The 19,452-nt window shown below is 34.3% G+C and overlaps 2 protein-coding genes and 2 long non-coding RNA genes across 28 annotated transcripts; 2 read left to right on the plus strand and 2 right to left on the minus strand.

The window, feature by feature from the left end:
- Positions 1-5: 5 nt before the first annotated feature.
- Positions 6-1,445, minus strand: LOC108839185 (uncharacterized). 2 transcript variants are annotated; one of them, XR_008944620.1, is made up of 3 exons: positions 1,052-1,289; positions 305-987; positions 6-215 (listed from the first exon to the last, which is right to left on the minus strand). It is a non-coding gene; the product is annotated as an uncharacterized LOC108839185 (long non-coding RNA). The 2 variants fall into 2 exon arrangements; XR_008944619.1 differs by having other exon boundaries at positions 305-1,445.
- A 650-nt stretch (positions 1,446-2,095) lies between these two features.
- On the plus strand, positions 2,096-4,511 carry LOC108854199 (putative pentatricopeptide repeat-containing protein At5g36300). Of its 4 annotated transcripts, none has more exons than XR_008944589.1 (5): positions 2,096-3,472; positions 3,559-3,711; positions 3,805-3,876; positions 3,956-4,131; positions 4,170-4,511. XR_008944589.1 is itself a non-coding variant. In XM_018627708.2 (4 exons), the coding sequence occupies exons 1-4, from the start codon at positions 2,309-2,311 to the stop codon at positions 4,058-4,060; spliced, it is 1,494 nt and encodes a 497-aa protein (XP_018483210.2). In that variant the 5' UTR covers positions 2,096-2,308; the 3' UTR covers positions 4,061-4,511. The 4 variants fall into 4 exon arrangements, 1 of the variants encoding a protein (XP_018483210.2); XR_008944591.1 differs by having other exon boundaries at positions 4,198-4,511; XR_008944590.1 differs by having other exon boundaries at positions 4,226-4,511.
- Positions 4,512-8,583: 4,072 nt separating this feature from the next.
- Positions 8,584-12,304, minus strand: LOC130510829 (uncharacterized). Of its 21 annotated transcripts, none has more exons than XR_008944606.1 (11): positions 11,959-12,304; positions 11,850-11,873; positions 11,705-11,795; positions 11,318-11,601; positions 10,714-10,745; positions 10,532-10,621; positions 10,292-10,446; positions 10,119-10,177; positions 9,574-9,677; positions 8,975-9,487; positions 8,584-8,861 (listed from the first exon to the last, which is right to left on the minus strand). It is a non-coding gene; the product is annotated as an uncharacterized LOC130510829 (long non-coding RNA). The 21 variants fall into 21 exon arrangements; XR_008944605.1 differs by lacking the exon at positions 11,850-11,873 and having other exon boundaries at positions 11,318-11,393; positions 11,553-11,601; positions 11,959-12,302; XR_008944600.1 differs by lacking the exon at positions 11,850-11,873 and having other exon boundaries at positions 11,318-11,393; positions 11,503-11,601; positions 11,959-12,302.
- A 377-nt stretch (positions 12,305-12,681) lies between these two features.
- Positions 12,682-17,626, plus strand: LOC108854198 (uncharacterized). The gene is made up of 10 exons (XM_018627706.2): positions 12,682-12,931; positions 13,122-14,975; positions 15,168-15,285; positions 15,386-15,471; positions 15,594-15,826; positions 15,938-16,024; positions 16,115-16,214; positions 16,482-16,665; positions 16,735-17,302; positions 17,381-17,626. The coding sequence occupies exons 2-10, from the start codon at positions 13,155-13,157 to the stop codon at positions 17,400-17,402; spliced, it is 3,219 nt and encodes a 1,072-aa protein (XP_018483208.2). The 5' UTR covers positions 12,682-12,931; positions 13,122-13,154; the 3' UTR covers positions 17,403-17,626.
- Positions 17,627-19,452: the final 1,826 nt, after the last annotated feature.

The following is a 19,452-nucleotide window of genomic DNA, read 5'->3' on the forward strand; positions in this document are numbered from 1 at the left end:
TCAGATCAAATAGAATTCGCAGACTTCTACTACCTCAAAGAATGTGGCCTACATAGATACCCTTAAGTTGTATATCCACATTAAAATATCTTGAAATTATTAAAAGTTGAAGGGAACAGAGTATTTAGCTCACGTGAGAACTAACTACAACTATTTTTGCTTTCTTCTTCTTGAAGCAATCGCCCAAGCTTTGCCTACATCTGCCTGGAACTTCCCTGTATCAAAACATCAACAAGTTTTAAAATCTTCAACCATATATATACTCTGATTATGTATATGGACTACATTGTACAAAAGAAAGTACCTGCGGTTGATTGGAAAAACTCTTCTAGATCTTTACCTTGCTCTGCACAAAACAAGCAGAAAATAGAGTTTAAGTTTCTGCATATTGTCAAGGAGCAGCAATGGCTGCAGCTGTATGCGGGAAACAAGAGCAGCTCTTGGGTGAAATAGCCTTCAGATTCTGCGTGTTGTGCTCAGGTTTCACACCTTGGCCTTTGATGGAGAAGACAGAGCAAGGGTCGATCAAGTGCCCTTCACTTCACATTTTCGGAAGCCAGCCTGGAAAAGACAGACAGATTGTGACTGAAGCCAGCTCAGCTTTGGCGGGGCTGTTTGATGAAGGATGCTCCACCATAATAGAGCACGAATCTGGCCACATCATTCCTACCAAGTCTCCTTATATTGATGAGATTAAAGCTTTTCTTAACCAATTCGTTTGAGGACCCTTGCAAATTGCAATCAAATAACGTTTCTTGTATTTGCACTCTAGTAAAAGTTCAAGAACAACAAAGATAGAAGTGACAAATACAAAGGGTGATCATATTCTAAACCAGTCACCACACTAGACAAGATTTATCCAAACGTTTTAAGATATTAAAATACAGACTCAGAGAATGATTCAAACGAATGAAGACAACATCAAAAGAAAGCAAGGGAAACAGAAAAGCCTTTTTTGCACCAGTTCTCAAAAGTCCAAACTTGAACCTGGCAATGTCAATAACAATGAATCTCAGGTTCCACAAACTCAGGATTTCAATTTGTTCTATACCTTTTTTAGCCAAACTTAAATCCACCAGGGGGAGCAGCTGTCTGGTTTTTAAAATATCAAAGATGATTTGATGCCAGAGGTTTTGACGATTGTTCTCGACGGAGAGAGACGATCGGAGAGAGAGACGATGGATCCGACGGAAAGAGACACGATGGATCTCGGAGAGAGAGACAGGCGATGGATCCGACTGAGAGAGAGTATGGATCTCGACAAAGAAAGAAAAGGCGATAATGGGTTGAAAATAAGTAAGGTTAGTTTAGTCTTTTGATAGTAATAAATATGGTATTTATGCAAATGTAATTTGATTGGTAGTATAGTTGAATAGTGGTATAAATACCACTTTGAATGTATCATTATTCATCTTTACCAACACTAAAAATACACTTTCAAAAATATCTTATTTATTAAAAGGTTAAATACTCTTATATATTTTTTTTATATGTTTTTCAAAATTCTAACCTCAAACTCTAAATCTTAAACCTTCAATTCTAAACTCTAAACTCTAAACCCTAAACTATATACCCTAAATTCAATACCCTAAACCCTAAACCTTAAAACCTCAACTATAAACCCTAAATTCTCAACTCTAAACCCTAAAATACATACCATAAACCCTAAAACATCTAATCTAAACCTTAAATCATAAACTTTCAAATCTAAACTCTTCATTAAAAATAGTGATAAAAGTGGTTAGTGTAAATACTATGAAAATGATATTTTTGACAATTTCCCTTTATTTTGTCCTTATCTTTATTAATTTAGAGGAACAAAATATTCATCATTTATTTTGTCCTTATCTTTATTAATTAAATTTTGACTATAAATCACATCTTGAATAATCTAGAATAACTTTGAGTAAAAATTACTGATCAGAATTTATTTTTAATAAGAAGGGATTTGATTTTTTATATAAATGATTTATCAAATAACTGTAAATTTATAAAACTTATATACAGTATATACTAAATCTAATAAGGGGAAATTTGGGATAAAAATGAAAATCTCTCAAAAATTTAATTCAAATAAGCTCCTCTAAGGCAATAGAGTTTTGGCGTGGTAGAAGTGTTTAAAATGTTTGGAAAACTCCAAGAAAATGCTGGAATCATTTGTCAAGGAGTAATGAAATTTTGCTGAGAAGCAAGCGAGCGGATAAGATATGCAATTCGGTTCGAAACCATTAGCTGAGCATGTCGTCGTCTCCTACCACTGGCAGTGACGTTCGCTTCTTCCCTTAGAGCCTTACTCTGCTCACCAACTATGATGTCTCTGCGTACTTACGGATCTCTAATTCCGGGAGTCCCAGTTTCTCCATCTCCGACGAGAATCCCTCCTACTCTCAATAGTTCGCGGCGGCTAATCTTCAATTGCTACTCCAACAACCACCAAGTTTCGCGCCAAATAGTCGCTGAGGAACTGTCGATTTCAATGTACAATCGGTGGATTCGCTATTGCTGCAAAAAAAGAGGAGGAATCGAAGAAGCGATGTCTCTCCTCGCCGAATTGGATTCTCTCGGCTCCCATCCCGAACCTCTTTCCTACGTTACTCTGATCGAAACTCTCTCTGATCTCGGGAGGACGCTCGAAGCCGATGCTCTTTTCCAAGAAGCGATCCGATTCGGTCTCCACGGAAGCTATCCCCTGAGGCTTTACAACGCATTGCTCGGCGGCTACTTGAGAAAAGGCCAGCTAGAGTTTGCTCTTAGGGTTTTGGATCGTATGGAACTTGAAAACGTTGACAAGAATCAAGAAACGTGTGAGATTCTCTTGAACTATTACGTTACCGCTGGGAGGTTGGAGGAATCTTGGCGTGTGGTTAATGAGATGAAGCGAAGGAAGTTTCCTCTGACTTCTTTTGTCTATGGGAGGATCATACGTATTTACAGAGACAATGGTATGTGGAAGAAAGCGTTAGGGATTGTTGAAGAGATTAGCGAGATCGGTTTGCCGATGGATGTGGTGTTGTACAACAGCATCATCGATACCTTTGGTAAGTACGGAGAGTTAGATGAAGCGTTACAGGTGTTGCGGAAAATGCAGGGGTCTAATGATTTGAAGCCGGATATTAGTACATGGAGCTCGCTGATACGGTGGCATTGTCATCACGGTGCTGTCGATAAAGCGCTTGAGCTGTTCACGATGATGCAGGATCAGGGGCTTTATCCTGACCCTAGGATGTTTGTGAAACTTATAACGCTGTTGGGTGAGAAAGGGAGCTGGGACATGATTAGTAAAAGTTTTGAGTCCATCAAATGTAAAGAAGAGAGAAGAGATACGAGAGCTATGTATGCAGCTTTAGTTGAGATTGTTGGACAGTTTGGGAGTTTCCAGGACCCGGAGGAACTTGTGGGTAAACTCAAGTCGGAAGGTGTCGCTCCTTCAGTTAATATGTTTTGTACTTTGGCTAATGCATATGCTCAACAGGTTGGTTTCCCTTATCTTTCTTCTCCTCGTTTCTTTTTTTTTTTTTTATGACCTGAAACTCAAGTCATGATCGAATACATACGCAGGGATTATGCAACCAGACAGTAAAAGTGCTAAAGATGATGGAGAAGGAGGGGACCGAACCAAATTTGATTATGCTGAATGTTTTGATCAATGCGTTTGGAAATGCTGGGAAGCACATGGAAGCTCTATCTATTTATCACCATATTAAAGAAAGTGTATGTATTATCTAATTCTTTTACCGTCCATTCATCTAGTAGCACCTCTCTCGTTAAATAATATGCTCAACTGGTAGAGTTTGTCTTGTGAAGGGATTCACCCCCGATGTGGTTACCTATAGTACACTTATGAAAGCATTCACTCGAGCAAAGAAGTATGAAAAGGTATGTAGTTCCTGCATTTCTAGTGCTTTTGAACTGCATGTTCGATCACCACACTGAGTAGTGGTTTTTAAAATCGCAGGTTCCAGAAATATTCAGGGAAATGGAAGCCTCTGGGTGTAGTGCAGATAGGAAAGCAAGACAACTATTGCAAAATGCTCTTATGGTTCTCGACAAAAGACATTAACTATTTGGTGCCTCAGCCTCTGATCCGTTATGGAAAATAAAGGGCTCCTTCGACCCTCACCGTGAAAAAAGGTAAGGGCATTTTTCTTTTACTGTTGATGGACTAGTAGATGATCACTGAACCAATGTATTTCCAAGTATGAATTGGCTGTCTGTGTGCATCTAGCAACTTTTGAGGTTTGGATGAAAATTCAGTCAGAATCTGTAGCGCTATTGCCAACAATATGGTCAAAACAGCTGCATGGATACCTTCGCATTTGGGAATACAATTGAAGTTTCATATCCGGTTTGCTCTGGTGATTGTTAGGAACCGGTTAAACAATTGTATTCAGATGTATATAAACTTTGAACAGATCGTGTATGTAATTCTTTTTTTTTTCCTAATGCCCTTGCACACTTAAGAGTTGATAACGAAACTGAAACACTTCTAAACTCGAATGAGTTCTACCTAACTTTATTATTTCGTTTCTGGTTTCTCTTCCAGCTAAGAATGTTATAGGGTTTTCAAGTTTGATTTTTTTTTGTTTTTACGAAAAAAACTTATTTTGGCCCGAAAACATGATTTTGTGGTCTAAGACCGCAAAAACTTGATTTTTGAGATTTTGATGAAATACATGATTTTTTTTAATTTTGGTGAAAAGACTTTCTTTAACAAGAAAACATGTTTTTACGGGAAAATTATTTTTGTGATTTTGGCAAAAAAACTAAGTTTTGTGATTCTAACATAAACTTTGATTTTACGGTTTTGATGCGAGAACTCTTTTGGAAAAACATGGTTTTGGTGAAAAAATTCGATTTACGATTTTGGAGGAAAAAAAATCATTTTCTGAAATAAAGCTCAATTTGTGATTTTAGTTAAAAATTTTGATTTTGCGGTTTTGGCATCAATAATCGATATCACGTAATCAATTTTTTTTTTTAATATTATTATATATTTAATATTGCATAAAAATGGTATGAAGATTTTCATACGAGGCTAGGGATAACCCTATAAATTTGTGGGCTAATATGTTGAAGTCTATTTCAGTCATATCTTAAAATTCAGGGTTAGGATAAAGATTTTGATACATGGTTAGGGCCAACTATGTTAGGTTGAGTCCATTTTAACATCGCTACTTCAACTATCTCCTCGAGAAAGATGTTGGTACATGGTTAAGGCCAACTATGTTAAGTTGAGCCCATTTTAACATCGCTATTTCAGCCATAAAATGTTTAAGTATTAATATCAAATTTAGTTAGATTAAGTTTTAATATCACATTGTGCCAAAAATAAATTTTAGATAATCTTAAATTAAGTGTTTTATCTAAATTTAAACTTTATTCATAATTTAGTTACTTTCATTCTTGCAACTTCAAATAAAAGTAAAAAAAAAGATATTTTTTTAGATTTTGGCATTTTTTTTTCTGAAACTTATTAATATTTTAATTTAATTAGATAGAATTTGAGTATTAAAATAGAAAAAAATATAGTTTTTGTGTATTAAAATTCTAAAAAATCATTAAAGTATTAAATTGGATAGCGAAAAAGTTCATGTATCAAAAAAACTTATTAAAATTTAGTTTGAGAATTTTATGGATTTTTTATTATTTATACCCATCAATTTGGAAACATATTAAAAAAACAGAAATTCAAGAAAATTTTAATATTTTTAGTGATCTATATATATATACACAACAGAAATAACATTTATTAAAATAAAATAATATATATTCTTATTAGGATTTGTACTTTTACAACCTGAAACTTTCAACACGATCAATGCCTGCCTAGACTGTAGAAAGACTAGAGTCTTTGTCCGCGCTACGCGCGGAAAATGTGTTTAAATAATTTATGTTTAAGATGATGTATTATAATAATATTAAGAATTATTTGGTACGTTTAATTAAGTTTTGATTGGATGTAGATCTTTTCAAAAGTTTTTCTGTAGTTGGATATATAATTTTTTTAAAGAAATAGGTGAAAATAGATTTGGATGCACATATTAATGCTGAATCATAATACATTATGTGGTGGGACAGGAAGAAAAGGAAAAGACAGACGTTGGATAGGTAAAACTGCGGTTGAGATAATTCTTTGGTTGATACTGTATTCGTTTTTTGAAATGCTTAACGTATTTGATTGAATTGTCAAAGTAAAATCTCGCTGTTAGAGATTCTCACCGCGCTACGTGCAGTTTATATATTTTAAAATTTGATATTTTTATGTCTAGGTGAAATGTTGCATTTTATATTATACTTAATTTTGTTTTTTAGTATAATTAATTTGAAATGTTTTTATTTTGGATGTGGATTAAATCATCTTGATTGAAAAATATATATCGTATCATAAATAAATAAATAGGAAGAAAATAATTCTCTAATAATGCACTGAAATATCATTAAAGATCATGTTATTAATGCGAATGTTCCGGTAAAAAGATTATGTTATTAATGTAAAATCAATTTCTGAATACTGGAATAGATACTGTTTAATATGATTGCTGGTGTAAAATTGAATTTAGTAAACTTAATTTTAATAATCTGTAACATAAAATGAATTCCAAGTATATAAACTAAAATGTGGAGGTAGTTGACAAAAAAAGAATAAGGGATTGGTCAAGCAAACCAAACTAAACATTGTTCTGTTTTTTTTTTGTTTTAATTAAATTTTTCGGTCTACAGGTATATTTCAGTTTTAGTTTGGTTAATATCATATAAATCAAAAAGTATACGATGGTTCTTGGTTTGTTTTTAGTTAAAGCAAAGTAAAAATAAATTAAAGATAGTAATGAGAAATTCTGATATGAGAATATAGATATTAAAGTATGAGAATATTAAGTAAAAATTAAATAACAAAATAGTATATAAATAAAAATATTAAATTCTATTAACATAATATTTGATGTTATATTTCTTTGGATTCTTTATTTATCATATGGAAATGTTAACTTATGATTGGTTAATTTTTTGATATTGATACCATCGTCTTTTGCATAAAAGTTTGACATAAAAGTTTGACATATCTGTTAGGACAAAATAGTGATTGTTTGATTTATTTTTGTTTCTTCCTTTTTTACTTTAGGATATTTTCTGTTTACTAAAATGAAAATGTTGTTTTATATATTATTATTCCTCAAATGCTATGTGATCATTTTTTAGTATTATGCACATATTACTCATTATTCATGTTTTTTCTATTTAAATTATTTCATAAACTTTTTCGTATTTGTGGTTTATGTTTGATTTGTGGTTAGTTTTTCAATTTTTGATGTTTTTTTTTGCCTAATGTTATCTTTTATAGATTCTAGTTTATTATGAGTGAATGCTGAAAATAATATATAGAAGTGGTGCGCTATTGATTATTTTTTTTGTTTTGTCTATAGTTAATTAATTTTAGGGAGTGTATTATTTTGATAGATATTAAGTGTATTAATTATTTTTCTTCAAATTTGTTTTTAAGGAACTGATACAACTATTAAACACAATTTAATTTGTTCAACTTTTATTTTAATTATTATTTAAATGGTTTGGTTTTAACTTTTATTTAGTTGTATTTTTATATTTTTAAAAAATTTTAATTTCCCCCAATTTTATTCTAATATTTCAATTCTTTTCTACATTATTTTCTCAATTTTATTACTTTCTAATTTTTAAATCAAGATAGCGAAAATTTATGCTATTTAAAAATAGTATTAAATAGTCATTCAGCTGAAAAAGACAAAAATACGTTAGAATAGGCTTTCTTCTCTTTGTCGTTAAACTCCTACTTTTTTTATCTAGAATGATGTAATATTGTTTTCGTAATTAAAATTTTTGAAATGTGTTTTGTATTTTAATATGTATTTTATCTAAGTACACACAGAAGTTATATATATGTTATATGTCGTAAATATTAAATAGCGAATCCAAAATATTGGGAAGTAAATTTTGATTTATTTAAAAATTAAATAATTAATATTTTAATTTTAAATATTAAAATTTTCAAGTTGTGATATTTTCTGGTAGAGAAAATAATTTAAAAATGAATTGTAGCTATACCATTAGAAACTTTGTTTTATATAATAGTCCAACATAGAAGCATTATAATATGATTATGGGATAAGAAATATAAATTAACAGTATAGATATTTCCAAATTAAAATTATTATTTAATTGATGTTTATTTTATTAAGTTTGTGTATTACATAATTATATATATGGTTGTTTTTACATTAAAAACTATTATATTATTCAACCTAGAAATAGTCTAAAAATACAGATCGAAATATAACAACCAACAAATATTAAATTTCTATATATGTTATATTTCATAAATATAATGCATATCACAATATAATTTATTATTATTCTGAAATTTTGTTGCCTTCTTAATCTCCAAATATTTATAATATTATTTCTAAAATTTCACATACATGTACCTTAAAGAGAAACTTTTGTTATTCAAAGAGTTGGTCACATATATATTCAATTTTTTCTTACAACATGGTTCATTAACGATCAAATAACTACAAACTTTCGGCTGTGTTTTATCAAAAAAAAAAAAAATTTGGCTGTAAAGAAAATGCATATGTGTTTGATTATCACTATTTACTCTGCATACCCACTTATTGGGGTGTGGGCAAAAGCAAAACTTTGTGTTTGATACATGATTTTAGGAATTTCTATTTGGCTAAAGGGCTATGCTCATCAGACTATAGCAGAGGCAACAACATAGCAAAGCCGGATACAGCCATAGGTTAAACTATCGAGCTTATGCACCATTACAAAGAACGACATGCTGAGGCCTGCTGGGACCAGTTTTCGGGAAGATGCCAAGCGAAACCCTGCAAGAAAGTCGTAGAAAAACAGCAAATTATGTCCGATGGAATTAGATTTTGACACACTTTTGGACATATACATGAAAGACAGCGTTATCTTCTTCCCAAGGGGAGCTTACCAAAGACCAAAGAGAAAAGAAAGGCAGAGCCAAGTCCTATGGTATCGCCAAGAACTCTCGTCTTTGGTGATTTAGTAAGGAAGTAGGCCAACATAGGTTTTCAGTTTAGATTCTTGTGTATCATGTGATCAATAACTTACAGGCAAAGAGGCAGCCTCCTAGAAGAAGAACAGCTGTTGGGACCGTGATAGATGATTTTAAATAGCTTAAAGCCATTCACAGCATTGCGATTTGTTAGTAGAATCAATTAGTTCGACTTAAAAATATTCCAGACTGTAATGTTGATACCATAACTTTTAATCAAATACTTTGACAAAACCCAAGAGATCTAGTAATAGAAATAAGATGGAACTCACGATATCAAATGAAGTATCAGAATGATGGCGACGGTGATGATGATGTTCATTTGAGTTTTTTTTTTGTCCTTACCTTTAGTTAGATCAAGCACTCGGCCTGTATTGTCCTTCTCTGGATCTCTTCCTTCAAAGTTGGTCTTCTCTGTGCAAACTTTCCCTATAGTGAATAAGCAGTCGATTTTATAAAAGCTTTAGTTTGATACCATGTGTGTTTCAGTTAAAGGTTCTTCAGGGATTACTTACTGCCCAACTCCGGAAAACTCAATTGCTTTCGCCGAATTAGGTTGAACTGAGGGCGAGATCGTCTGGACATGAAGACAGAATCGATCTAGTCTGTCTATTGTTCCCTGTGATCAACAAAATATCAGAGCAGCCTCATAACAGTAGAAATAAATGTTTTCCTCTAATGCCTACCACATAGAAATATATTTCAAATATCTCGTGAAGTAAACTATGGCAACCTAAGTTCAACATTAGCATACAACATTAACTTTGAGAAACTCTCTAAAATTGTTTGCCTTCTCAGAGAAAAAAAAACGGTTTACAGCATGTGAGAGCTCAGAAAACTCACAGAAAGCGGTTGAATATATCATGAAATTTGTTTAAGCTCTAATGCATCACCAGACTATCATTTATGCATCGCTTCAATCATTGGTGTCCATAGCCAAACTCATTAACAAAACAAAATCAAAACTTGAATTTTGTCAAGAACCATAAAACCACTCAAATCAAAGCGACCCCAAAAAATGAGTCAACAACAGAAGTGTCATCTAGCCTTCTTGTGTTACCTTTTTTCGGTAGCCATGTCTGCTTCGCAAGCCTGATTTTGGCTGGTTCCTTTGGATATCTGGGAAAATATTGAGATGGTTATTAATTAAGCAAATAAAATCAAGAAGGATGTCTCTTGATCAACACTTACAGATGAAGTACATAATTAAAAGAAAAAGATTGTTATTTGTACCTTGGAACCTTCTAGACCCTGGAGAGATTTTACTTTAAGAACAATATATTAGAAAATCAATATAACACAGCAAATTAATAGACATCGCAGGAGGAGCAATCCTGCCTTCATACTATGTTTTCCTTTCAGTCTCAATTCTTCCCAAAAGAGCTCTCCTGAAACAACAACAACACAATGATACATGATATTTTTCTTCCATGTGCAAAAAGTAAAGCTCACGGGAGATGAAGAAAAACAAACCTCGTAGTGCAAGGAACTTGTCTCACACAGAGATAACTCTGCTTCTTCTAGCTCACTGCAATGGATAAATCTGAACTTACATTGTAGTCCCTGCATACACCAAGCTAGGATCGGTTGTCTTCTTCATCCTAAAGTATTATTTGTTCACTGGAACACAAATACTTCATCCTCATCTTACTTACTTTGTCTTTAGATCCTTTTTTCCATAAATACCCTATCACATAAATAATTATTATGAAACATTTTAAATAAGATTTTGATGAAACACGTAATCCGTGAGCTATCACTTGGATAAAGGGTTGACTACAGAAATCTCAGAAAATCAATAAACAAAAGGATCATGCTACAAAAGAATCATGCTACAAAGAGCAGAGAATTAATGTAAGAAAGTAAATCAAGTGGTTCATGTATCTGAAAGAAAGCGTCACATGTGAGAAAGTAAATCAAGTGGTTCATGTTACATGTAAAAGTGTAATGATAAATAGTTATTGGAAGGTAAATATAAGAATTTGTTTAAGTGAGAAAAATGAAGAAATTAAGAAGGGGTTGTTCAATGACCAACAACGAACTATATGCATGTCACAAGTAAAGGAAATACATTTTGACAAAGCAAGAGGTGTTTATTTCTATCAAATCCAATATAACCCGATTGCATATGGTGCCTACAAATATGCAGGTCTGATCATATACTAACCTGAGGATTCATGGCCGAGGGAAGCTAAGATTTTGCTCAGATCCAAATCAGAAGACCGAAAGGAAATAAAAACAGAGGAAAGAGGGTCTTACGGAGTGGGGAAGATGGGGGGAGACGTATACTCCGACGATTGGAGGACCACAGAATCCACCGCCACCATGACTTGACCTGTTGCACGGGATCAAAAGAATTTATACAATGAATTTCATATACTGATTTTACAGAACCCATACCTGCAACTTATAAGATATTAATAATCATATTATTAAGCTTTTACCTTATCAATTATAACAAAATAAGATAGGGAGAAGGGGAAGGGAAGATTACGTAGCTGTACTAAGCATCTGAGAGACTCAGAATAATCTTTATCCAGTTTCTGCAGCTCACATGTTTAGTACCAACCAGTTCCAACGAAAGCATGATTAAAAAAAATTGGGTTCAGATTGAAAGGAAGTTCGTGAATGAGAAAGATATGGAACCTGGTGGTGAAAAGCTTGATGGATTGATTCCAATACTTGATTGATTTCAACTAATCTCACAGGATCCAGTTCGAGATCTCTTTGTTAGACACTGTAAGAAGACATGGATCAAATATAAGAGAGAGAGAGTCAGGAATAATCTTACCATGTTTCTGCAACTCTGAACCTACTCAACAGCTCCAACGAATGCATCATAAATCTTCATGAGGGAAGATGCACGATATTGAGAGAAAGGAAACAAAAAGAGATGGAACCTGAATGATTAGGGGATGCGCATAGAAGCTTGCACACATGCTGATCCCAAATCCAGTGCTTTGTTTCTTCGCACTGATCGAATCCTTACGGATTAGCACGGAGCTGGAGGAAGAGAAAGGAAGCTGCTTGGCACGTTGGCTTGGTGATTAAATCTCAAACTTTTGCAAATCACTGGATCTATGTTGAATTGAAAAGAAGAAGAAAATTGCATGGGAGGAAATGAAGAGATCAGTTAAAAATTGTTTATAGGGTAGGAAGAAGAAGAAGATTGACGGTGCAAATAAAAATTGATGGTTGGGTTTCTGTAACACTTTTTTCTTAGAGAAGCAATGGAAGTTGAGACGTTGATGTTTTTGGTTTTGATTAATATTTAACAAAAATGACATGGCAGATTGAAGCTCCCTAATTGCATGATTTAATTTGCTGAGTTGGACACAGTTTCCTTTGAGGTTATTTGCCTTTTAATATAGTATTGATTGTTTTGGAAATCTCAAAAGTCAGAAACCAAACCAAAAGAACCAGATGTCCAAATCTAATCCTAAGCAAAGGAAATACATTGGTCTGTCCCATTTTCAATTTATTTATAAAAAAGGAAGAAAATCGTAAGCTAAAATGGAGGGAAAGGGCTACGATATGGAAATGACGAGTGTGCCCTCAAAGATCGTCCGTCATTACCCGGAAAAATTATTAATTGTCTCGATACGCGCATGTGCTTTTAGAGTAATGTCCCCCGAAAATATGTAATAAAATCTCTTTCGTCTTTGTCTCCACCACTTTGACATCAAAACTAAACCCTTCTGTTTCACTTGTTGTGTCTCTACCGATTCCGCAATGCTAATCTCCGGCGAATCTCCGAAGCGGACTCTTTGATTTCCCGGCGTCTCTCTCGATTTTCCCGTTCTATTCATTCGTTTCTCCGTCCGATCCAGCCAGGCTTTTCCTTTTGTAACATCAATTCTTTTTTTTTTCCAGGTAAGGCCATCATGTTTTCCGTTTCTTTTCTTCTGATTAGAGTTTCGATTTTCTTCTTCTTCTTATTACCATGTCTCTTGATCTGCTTCTTTTTTTTTTTTCTTGGAGGTTGAGATGTTACGAGTGCGTTTATTGTACCTGATTTTTTTTTTTATTTGAATTTGATTTTGACTCTTTGTGATTCTCTCAGGCATTAAGGTCTCTGTTAATATCTGGGAACATTATGTCGGAGCGTAACGGATCCAAAGAAGAGGGCTTTCAGCTAAACGGGTGTTGTACAACTCTAAACGGAAGTTCCAGCGAGCCTGGTCTAGAGGCTGAGCGCGAAACCGAGATGAAGAACAATAAAACGTTAAAGGCCGAGGTCAACATTACCCGGAAGGTTCTCCGCTCAGGGTCAGTGTCAACTGATAGTGACAAGCATGATGTGGCTGTGGAAGAGAAAGAAGATCTAAGTGAGGTTGTCAACATTGATGAGGTGAAAGAAGGGAAGGCTGCTGAGTCTGGTTCTGTGGCTGTGGAAGAGGAAATAAAGGGAGATTTAAGTGAGGTTGACAAAACTAGTGATGGATTTTCTGTGAAAGAAGAAGCGAAACAACGTGAGCTTGTTGAATCTCCTGTGCCTAAGGAGCCACATGGAAAAGAAGCTCAAGTTAAACGCAAAAGAGGACGGCCTCGGAAACTGCAGATCAGCAGCAGCCAATCTGTTGGTATTGAGGAGAAAAAAGAAGCAAGTCCTGGAGCTGATTCCACGAGTCAGGTTGAAGTTGAAACAAAGAAGGATAGATCAAACGATGAAAATGGTCATGCTGATGCTGAGGAGCTTAAAGTCAAACGTAAGCGGGGAAGGCCTAGAAAGTTTCCCATCACAGGTCAATCTGACACAAACTGTGAAATTGCAACAACAACAACAACTCCAGATATGGGTGATGAATCCAAGAGACCAAAGCGTAACTGTGGAGGCAGGGCTAAGGGACCTGAGTCTGGAGGAGGCAAATGCAAGCGTGGAAGACCAAAGACGAAGAAGAAACCTCGGGAGAGAGATGATGAATCAGATTGTAAAGCAACAAAAAGACTGAAGCCTTGTTGTGAGAACAGACCTTTAAGTGATGATGGGAGACGATCTAAATTAGAATCTAAGAAAAAGCTGAGTGACCGCATACTTGAGTTACTTGTAGCTGCTGGTTGGAGAGTTGAATACAGGCCCCGGAACGGGAAAACATACAACGCTGCAGTTTATGTGAATCCCGAGGGAAAGACTCACTGGTCAGTGACCAAAGCTTATGAAGTCTACAAAATGAATCTGGACCAAGTAGACTCTGCTCTTGGCTTGCTTCCAGAAGAGGACCTTGACCTTTTAAGGAGAAAAGCTCAGAAGAAACGGAGCGATACAGGTAAGCCGAGGTCAAAAAACTGGAAGGACACAGATACTAATGAAGATATGGTCTCCAGAAAGGGAAAAGCGCAGAAGAAACGAAAAGGTTCACACAACTCTGAAAGAAGTTTGGTTTCTGTCAGAAAAATAAAGAGGGAAGAAAAACATAAAAGAAAGCGCTGTGCTTTGTCGGCTCGCAGTTCTTTGTCGGATGCAGATTCCAACGAGAATGGGTACATTTTATTTGAAGGAAAACGCACCATACTGGGATGGATGATTGATTCAGCCATTGTGCCACTTAACGGGAGAGTTCAGTGCATGAACTGCGAAAACACAGAAGTTCTTTCAGAAGGAATGATCACAAAAGAAGGTATTCGATGCAACTGCTGTGATGAAGTATTCTCTGTTCTTGATTTCGAGGTTCATTCTGGAGGGAAGCACAACCAGCCGTTCAAAAGTCTGTATTTAGAGGGTGGGAACTCTCTCTTGCAGTGCTTTCTTGAGTCTTGGAACAAACAAAGCGAAGCAGTGCTTAAAGGGTTCCATACAGTGGATTTTGGTAGTGGAGATCAGAATGATGATACATGTGCTATATGCGGGGATGGGGGAGATCTTACCTGCTGTGATGGTTGCCCATCAACTTTCCATCAGAGCTGCTTGGGCATTAAAGTAAGTTACACCTTATGATGTGGAACACATTTTATGTTAGTAAGCCGGGTTTCTTAAGCAATGAATGCCTTTTAGTCAAATATAAGTTTATAATTTGAGTCCTTAAATTAAAAATTGGGGAAAGAAAGATGATAGGGTGGTTGAATATTTTGTGAGGAGGGTTGTTGATTATGTTTCTTCTATAAACTGCAGAAATTCCCATCTGGTTCCTGGTTTTGTTGCTACTGCTCATGCAAATTTTGCGAGAAAGTTGAGGCAGGCATTACAACTCTTTCCCCCTTGTTGAGGTGCCAACTATGTGAAGAAAAATGTATGAGTTACACCTTAAAAGGCGTATACTATATTTGTTTATTTGCTTCTGTTAAATTCTTAATATGCGTTTTCAGCTCAAAACATTAACACTTTTGCAGATCACCAAGCATGCATCAAGCAAGATGGCACGGTACCTGTTGAAACTAGTAGTACTCATCCATTTTGTGGAAAGTATTGTCAAGAGGTAAAGTAGCCTTCCTTTATTATTATTTTTTTAATTAATCACAGAGATGTAAATAGCTCTTCTGTTTTACAGTTATTATATGAATGTGGTAGTTTATGAGTATTTTCATATTTGTTTGTTAGTTATTCGAGGGACTTGAGTTACTAATTGGAGTAAAACAATCATTACCTGAGGGCTTCTCCTGGACATTGCTTCGCCGCTTTGAGATCCCTCGTGAGTTTGTTTCCGATAGTGAGAAGATTGCATATAATGCCAAACTGGCTGTTGCATTTTCTGTTATGGATGAGTGCTTTTCACCTTTAGTTGATCACAGGAGTGGTGTCAACCTGCTTGAAAACATCGTCTACAATTTTGGGTAAAAAGCTCATTCTCCAAACCTGTCCTTGCATTCTTTTTCTGACTCTCTTTAACAGTCCATATGCTACTAGATTAATGTTTTGAACCTTTTATCCGTATTGTTTTGTAGGTCGAACTTCCATCGACTAAACTACAGCAATTTTCTCACGGCTGTTTTGGAGAGGGGTGATGAAATCATTGCCGTGGCATCTATCAGGTGAGAGTCTGTTTATAGAATGCAATACATGTTCTACGTCTTCCTCAGCATATGCCTCCAGATGATTTTTTTTTAATGCTTTTATTTAAGGATCCACGGCAATCAACTGGCAGAAATGCCGTTTATAGGAACACGCTACATGTACAGGCGTCAAGGGATGTGTCGTCGGCTAATGAACGGCATTGAATCTGTAGGTCTTCCACTCCTTGTCATTTCCTAAAGTTTCTTTCTTTCACTTATTCAGTTTGTCGGTTTATATATTTTTCAAGTTCTTTGTTTATTTCCCTCAAGTGTTGCATGATGTGAGGTTCTGTTAGATGTCTGTCTGTCTGTCACTCTTTTGCTGACAAAGATCTTATACTCTTTTTGTTATCCTTTATTATCACTTGGTTCTATGTAAAATCAAGTAGACTCTTTTGTTGTGAAGATCCATATTTACATGTGCCTTTGTTATCAGGCGCTTGGCTCTCTCAAAGTAGACAAATTAGTCATACCAGCAGTGCCAGAACTCATGGATACATGGACTAAAGGCTTTGGCTTCACCCCTGTTGGTGAATCAGCCAGAAAAAATATTAAGAATCTGAACTTGGTGGTGTTCCCTGGTGTTGACATGCTGGAGAAATCATTGGCCAAGGACAACGGTATTAGTTGTATTCGCATCTGATTTGTTAATATGTTCACTTTCATGGACCTCACTAAACTTACTTCAGGTGAACTGCTGCTGGCAGCTGAGATGAGTCTGCCTGTACATACTGAGGAAAGTAAACCTGAGGATTGTGCATCTGCTGATGTTGAATCCCATTGTTACCAAGTTGATAGCGGCTTGAAATCGATGGATAATGATACAGAATCGAATCTGAAGTTGCTTAGCGGGTCCTTGGAGGAGAAAGAAGAGATTGGGATTGGGAAAATAGCAGCAGATAAAGAGGTCGATTTTCTTCCTGTTGTTGTAGTTGATAACCAAAGAGAATCTAACTCGGGAGTTAATGATGATTCTCATGAGGACCAAACTGATACAAAAAGACAGCAAAATGGTGATTTAAAAAGCTCTGGAGTTGAAGCTAAGGGTACAGAGGAGCCAGATGAAGATTCTGATTGTTACATACTAGAAAATTCTCAGCCACTTGGTAATGGTGGTACAGAGAAAAAGATTGGTAACAAAGTGGCTTCCAGATTGAGAGTATCACCTCGACTGATTCAAGGATCATGGGGAACGTCGAGGGTGAACAAAAGGTACACAGGTACCAGTGCCCTGTTGATCGGCTCTTCACATGGCAGGTGTGTTTGAGGTTCATTGCAGCTTTTGTTTGTATGTGCATATGACCAGAACTAACGCACTTTTGTCTATTTTCATAGACAAACGGTGAGGCGCAGATGAAAGAAAAGTAGTTAGACTATTATGCTAATTGCAGTGCTTTAGTAGTTTTATTTATGACTCAGAGCCAGAGGTCAAGTAAAACCTTGCACTTCTCAGTGCTTATTAGATTTTATTTTTATTTTTTGGGTAGCAGACCAATTAATTTATTTCATGGGTATTTTGTAATATCAAACATTGAGCTGCTTCATCATCTTATTTATCAAATGTGGAAACATCTTCTGGCTTGTATGATCTCTCTTCACTCTTTGACGTCTTAGACTATGTAGCATGTACATTGGTTGTATTTTTAACTAGGGGTGGGCACGGAGCGGATATCCGGAATTTTAAGGATATCCGTGATCCGATCCGTGTCTTACGAATATTCGATTTTTCGATCCGATCCGATCCGTAACTCTTCGGATATCCGGAACATCGGATATCCGCGAATATCCGATTTTTTTTCGGATATCCGATTCGATCCGTAAAAAATAATAAAAAATTAAAAAAAATAAATAAAAATAAAAGAAAAAGAAGAAAATCTGAAATAAAATAATAATATTTCATTACTTTTTTATAAGAAAATTACATACTTTCAAAATTTTTAATAACTAAATAATTAATTTAGTGAATAAAACATTATAATACTTATATAAAGATATAAAAGTATGTATATTATATAATTTTATAAACATGTATACATATATATGTATATAACGGATCGGATCGGATATCCGTTTCTAAAAATATTAGTATTTGTGATTTGCTTCGTCTTTGACGGATATTGGATTTTAGTATTTGCTTCGATTCGTTAAGTTACGGATATTCGGATTTTTCGGATCGAATCGGAACGAATAACGAATCGAATCAAAATTTACGGATATTTTGCCCACCCCTATGTTTAACCACCTCCTTTTTACTCCGCATCATTTTCTCTCTTTCACATCACAATTCAACATCCATTCAATTTTTGCTTTCTACAATGATTTTGTTGTAAAAACCCTATTTCTCTATTCATACTTTTATTCTATTTAATGTTTTTTGTAATTACATAGTGTTAATAAAAATTATCATTTGAAATTAGAGATAATTGGCATTTATAGGCAAAGTATACCTCTAATTGGTCATCTACCATCACTTATGAGAAACCAATTTTCGTGACTAAATTACCCCTACACACTACTCATCGTATGCTGCGCTAGAGTCTGTTCCTTCTGAAAATGTGGCAGACGCCAACTCTCCTACTATGTCAGATCCATCTTTTACCTTTCTCTTTTTTCTCTGCATAAATCTTTCAAAAAATTAATGTAAAATAATTATAAAAATAACTAAAACCATACAATTTAAAAATTAAAATGAAAATAGCATATGAGTCTTTAGTTTTTATTTCTTTTAAAAAACTCTTTAATTCGAACGTCAAATTTTTAGTTTTGAATCAATGGAATTGTTAAACTTCTTCAATAATGACAGATTTTCAAACATATGTATTTATACGATACTTTAATTATTAACATGCTAACTTGTTTTATAACATACCAAGTTTTTATTTTACTTGCTAGCTTTAATTTTAGTTAGTTAACTTTATGTGTAACCGTTAAATAATGAGTTAGACTGAAAATAATATTGATTTATATAGTACATTGTTAAGCTACTGAATTGTTTAACGTGTAAATAGAGATAATTAATTAATTATAAATTGTTAGCATAATGTTTTTGAAGAATTATCTTAGAGTAGATGTTAATATATGTATTATAACTATATATTTTTAAAATATTATATATATGTTAATATGTATGTTTATTATATGTGTTACATGAGAAGTAACAGCTAATACATATGTTAACATCTACTCTATTTCTTAAATCATACATCAATTATTAACAAACTACAATGATGATTATTGCATGTTAACTTTGATGTTTTGCTCGTTAATTAAAATTTTAGTAACTAACTTATCTATTAGAGGATAATAAATAATACTAAATTATCAAGATTGTTATTATGTTATTGATTTGTTTAACCCGATACAACAACATTTAACTTGATAATCAAATAAATATCTTAACATATAGT

The sequence above is a fragment of the Raphanus sativus genome, chromosome 4 (genome assembly GCF_000801105.2).
Source record: "Raphanus sativus cultivar WK10039 chromosome 4, ASM80110v3, whole genome shotgun sequence".
NCBI classification, from domain to species: domain Eukaryota; kingdom Viridiplantae; phylum Streptophyta; class Magnoliopsida; order Brassicales; family Brassicaceae; genus Raphanus; species Raphanus sativus.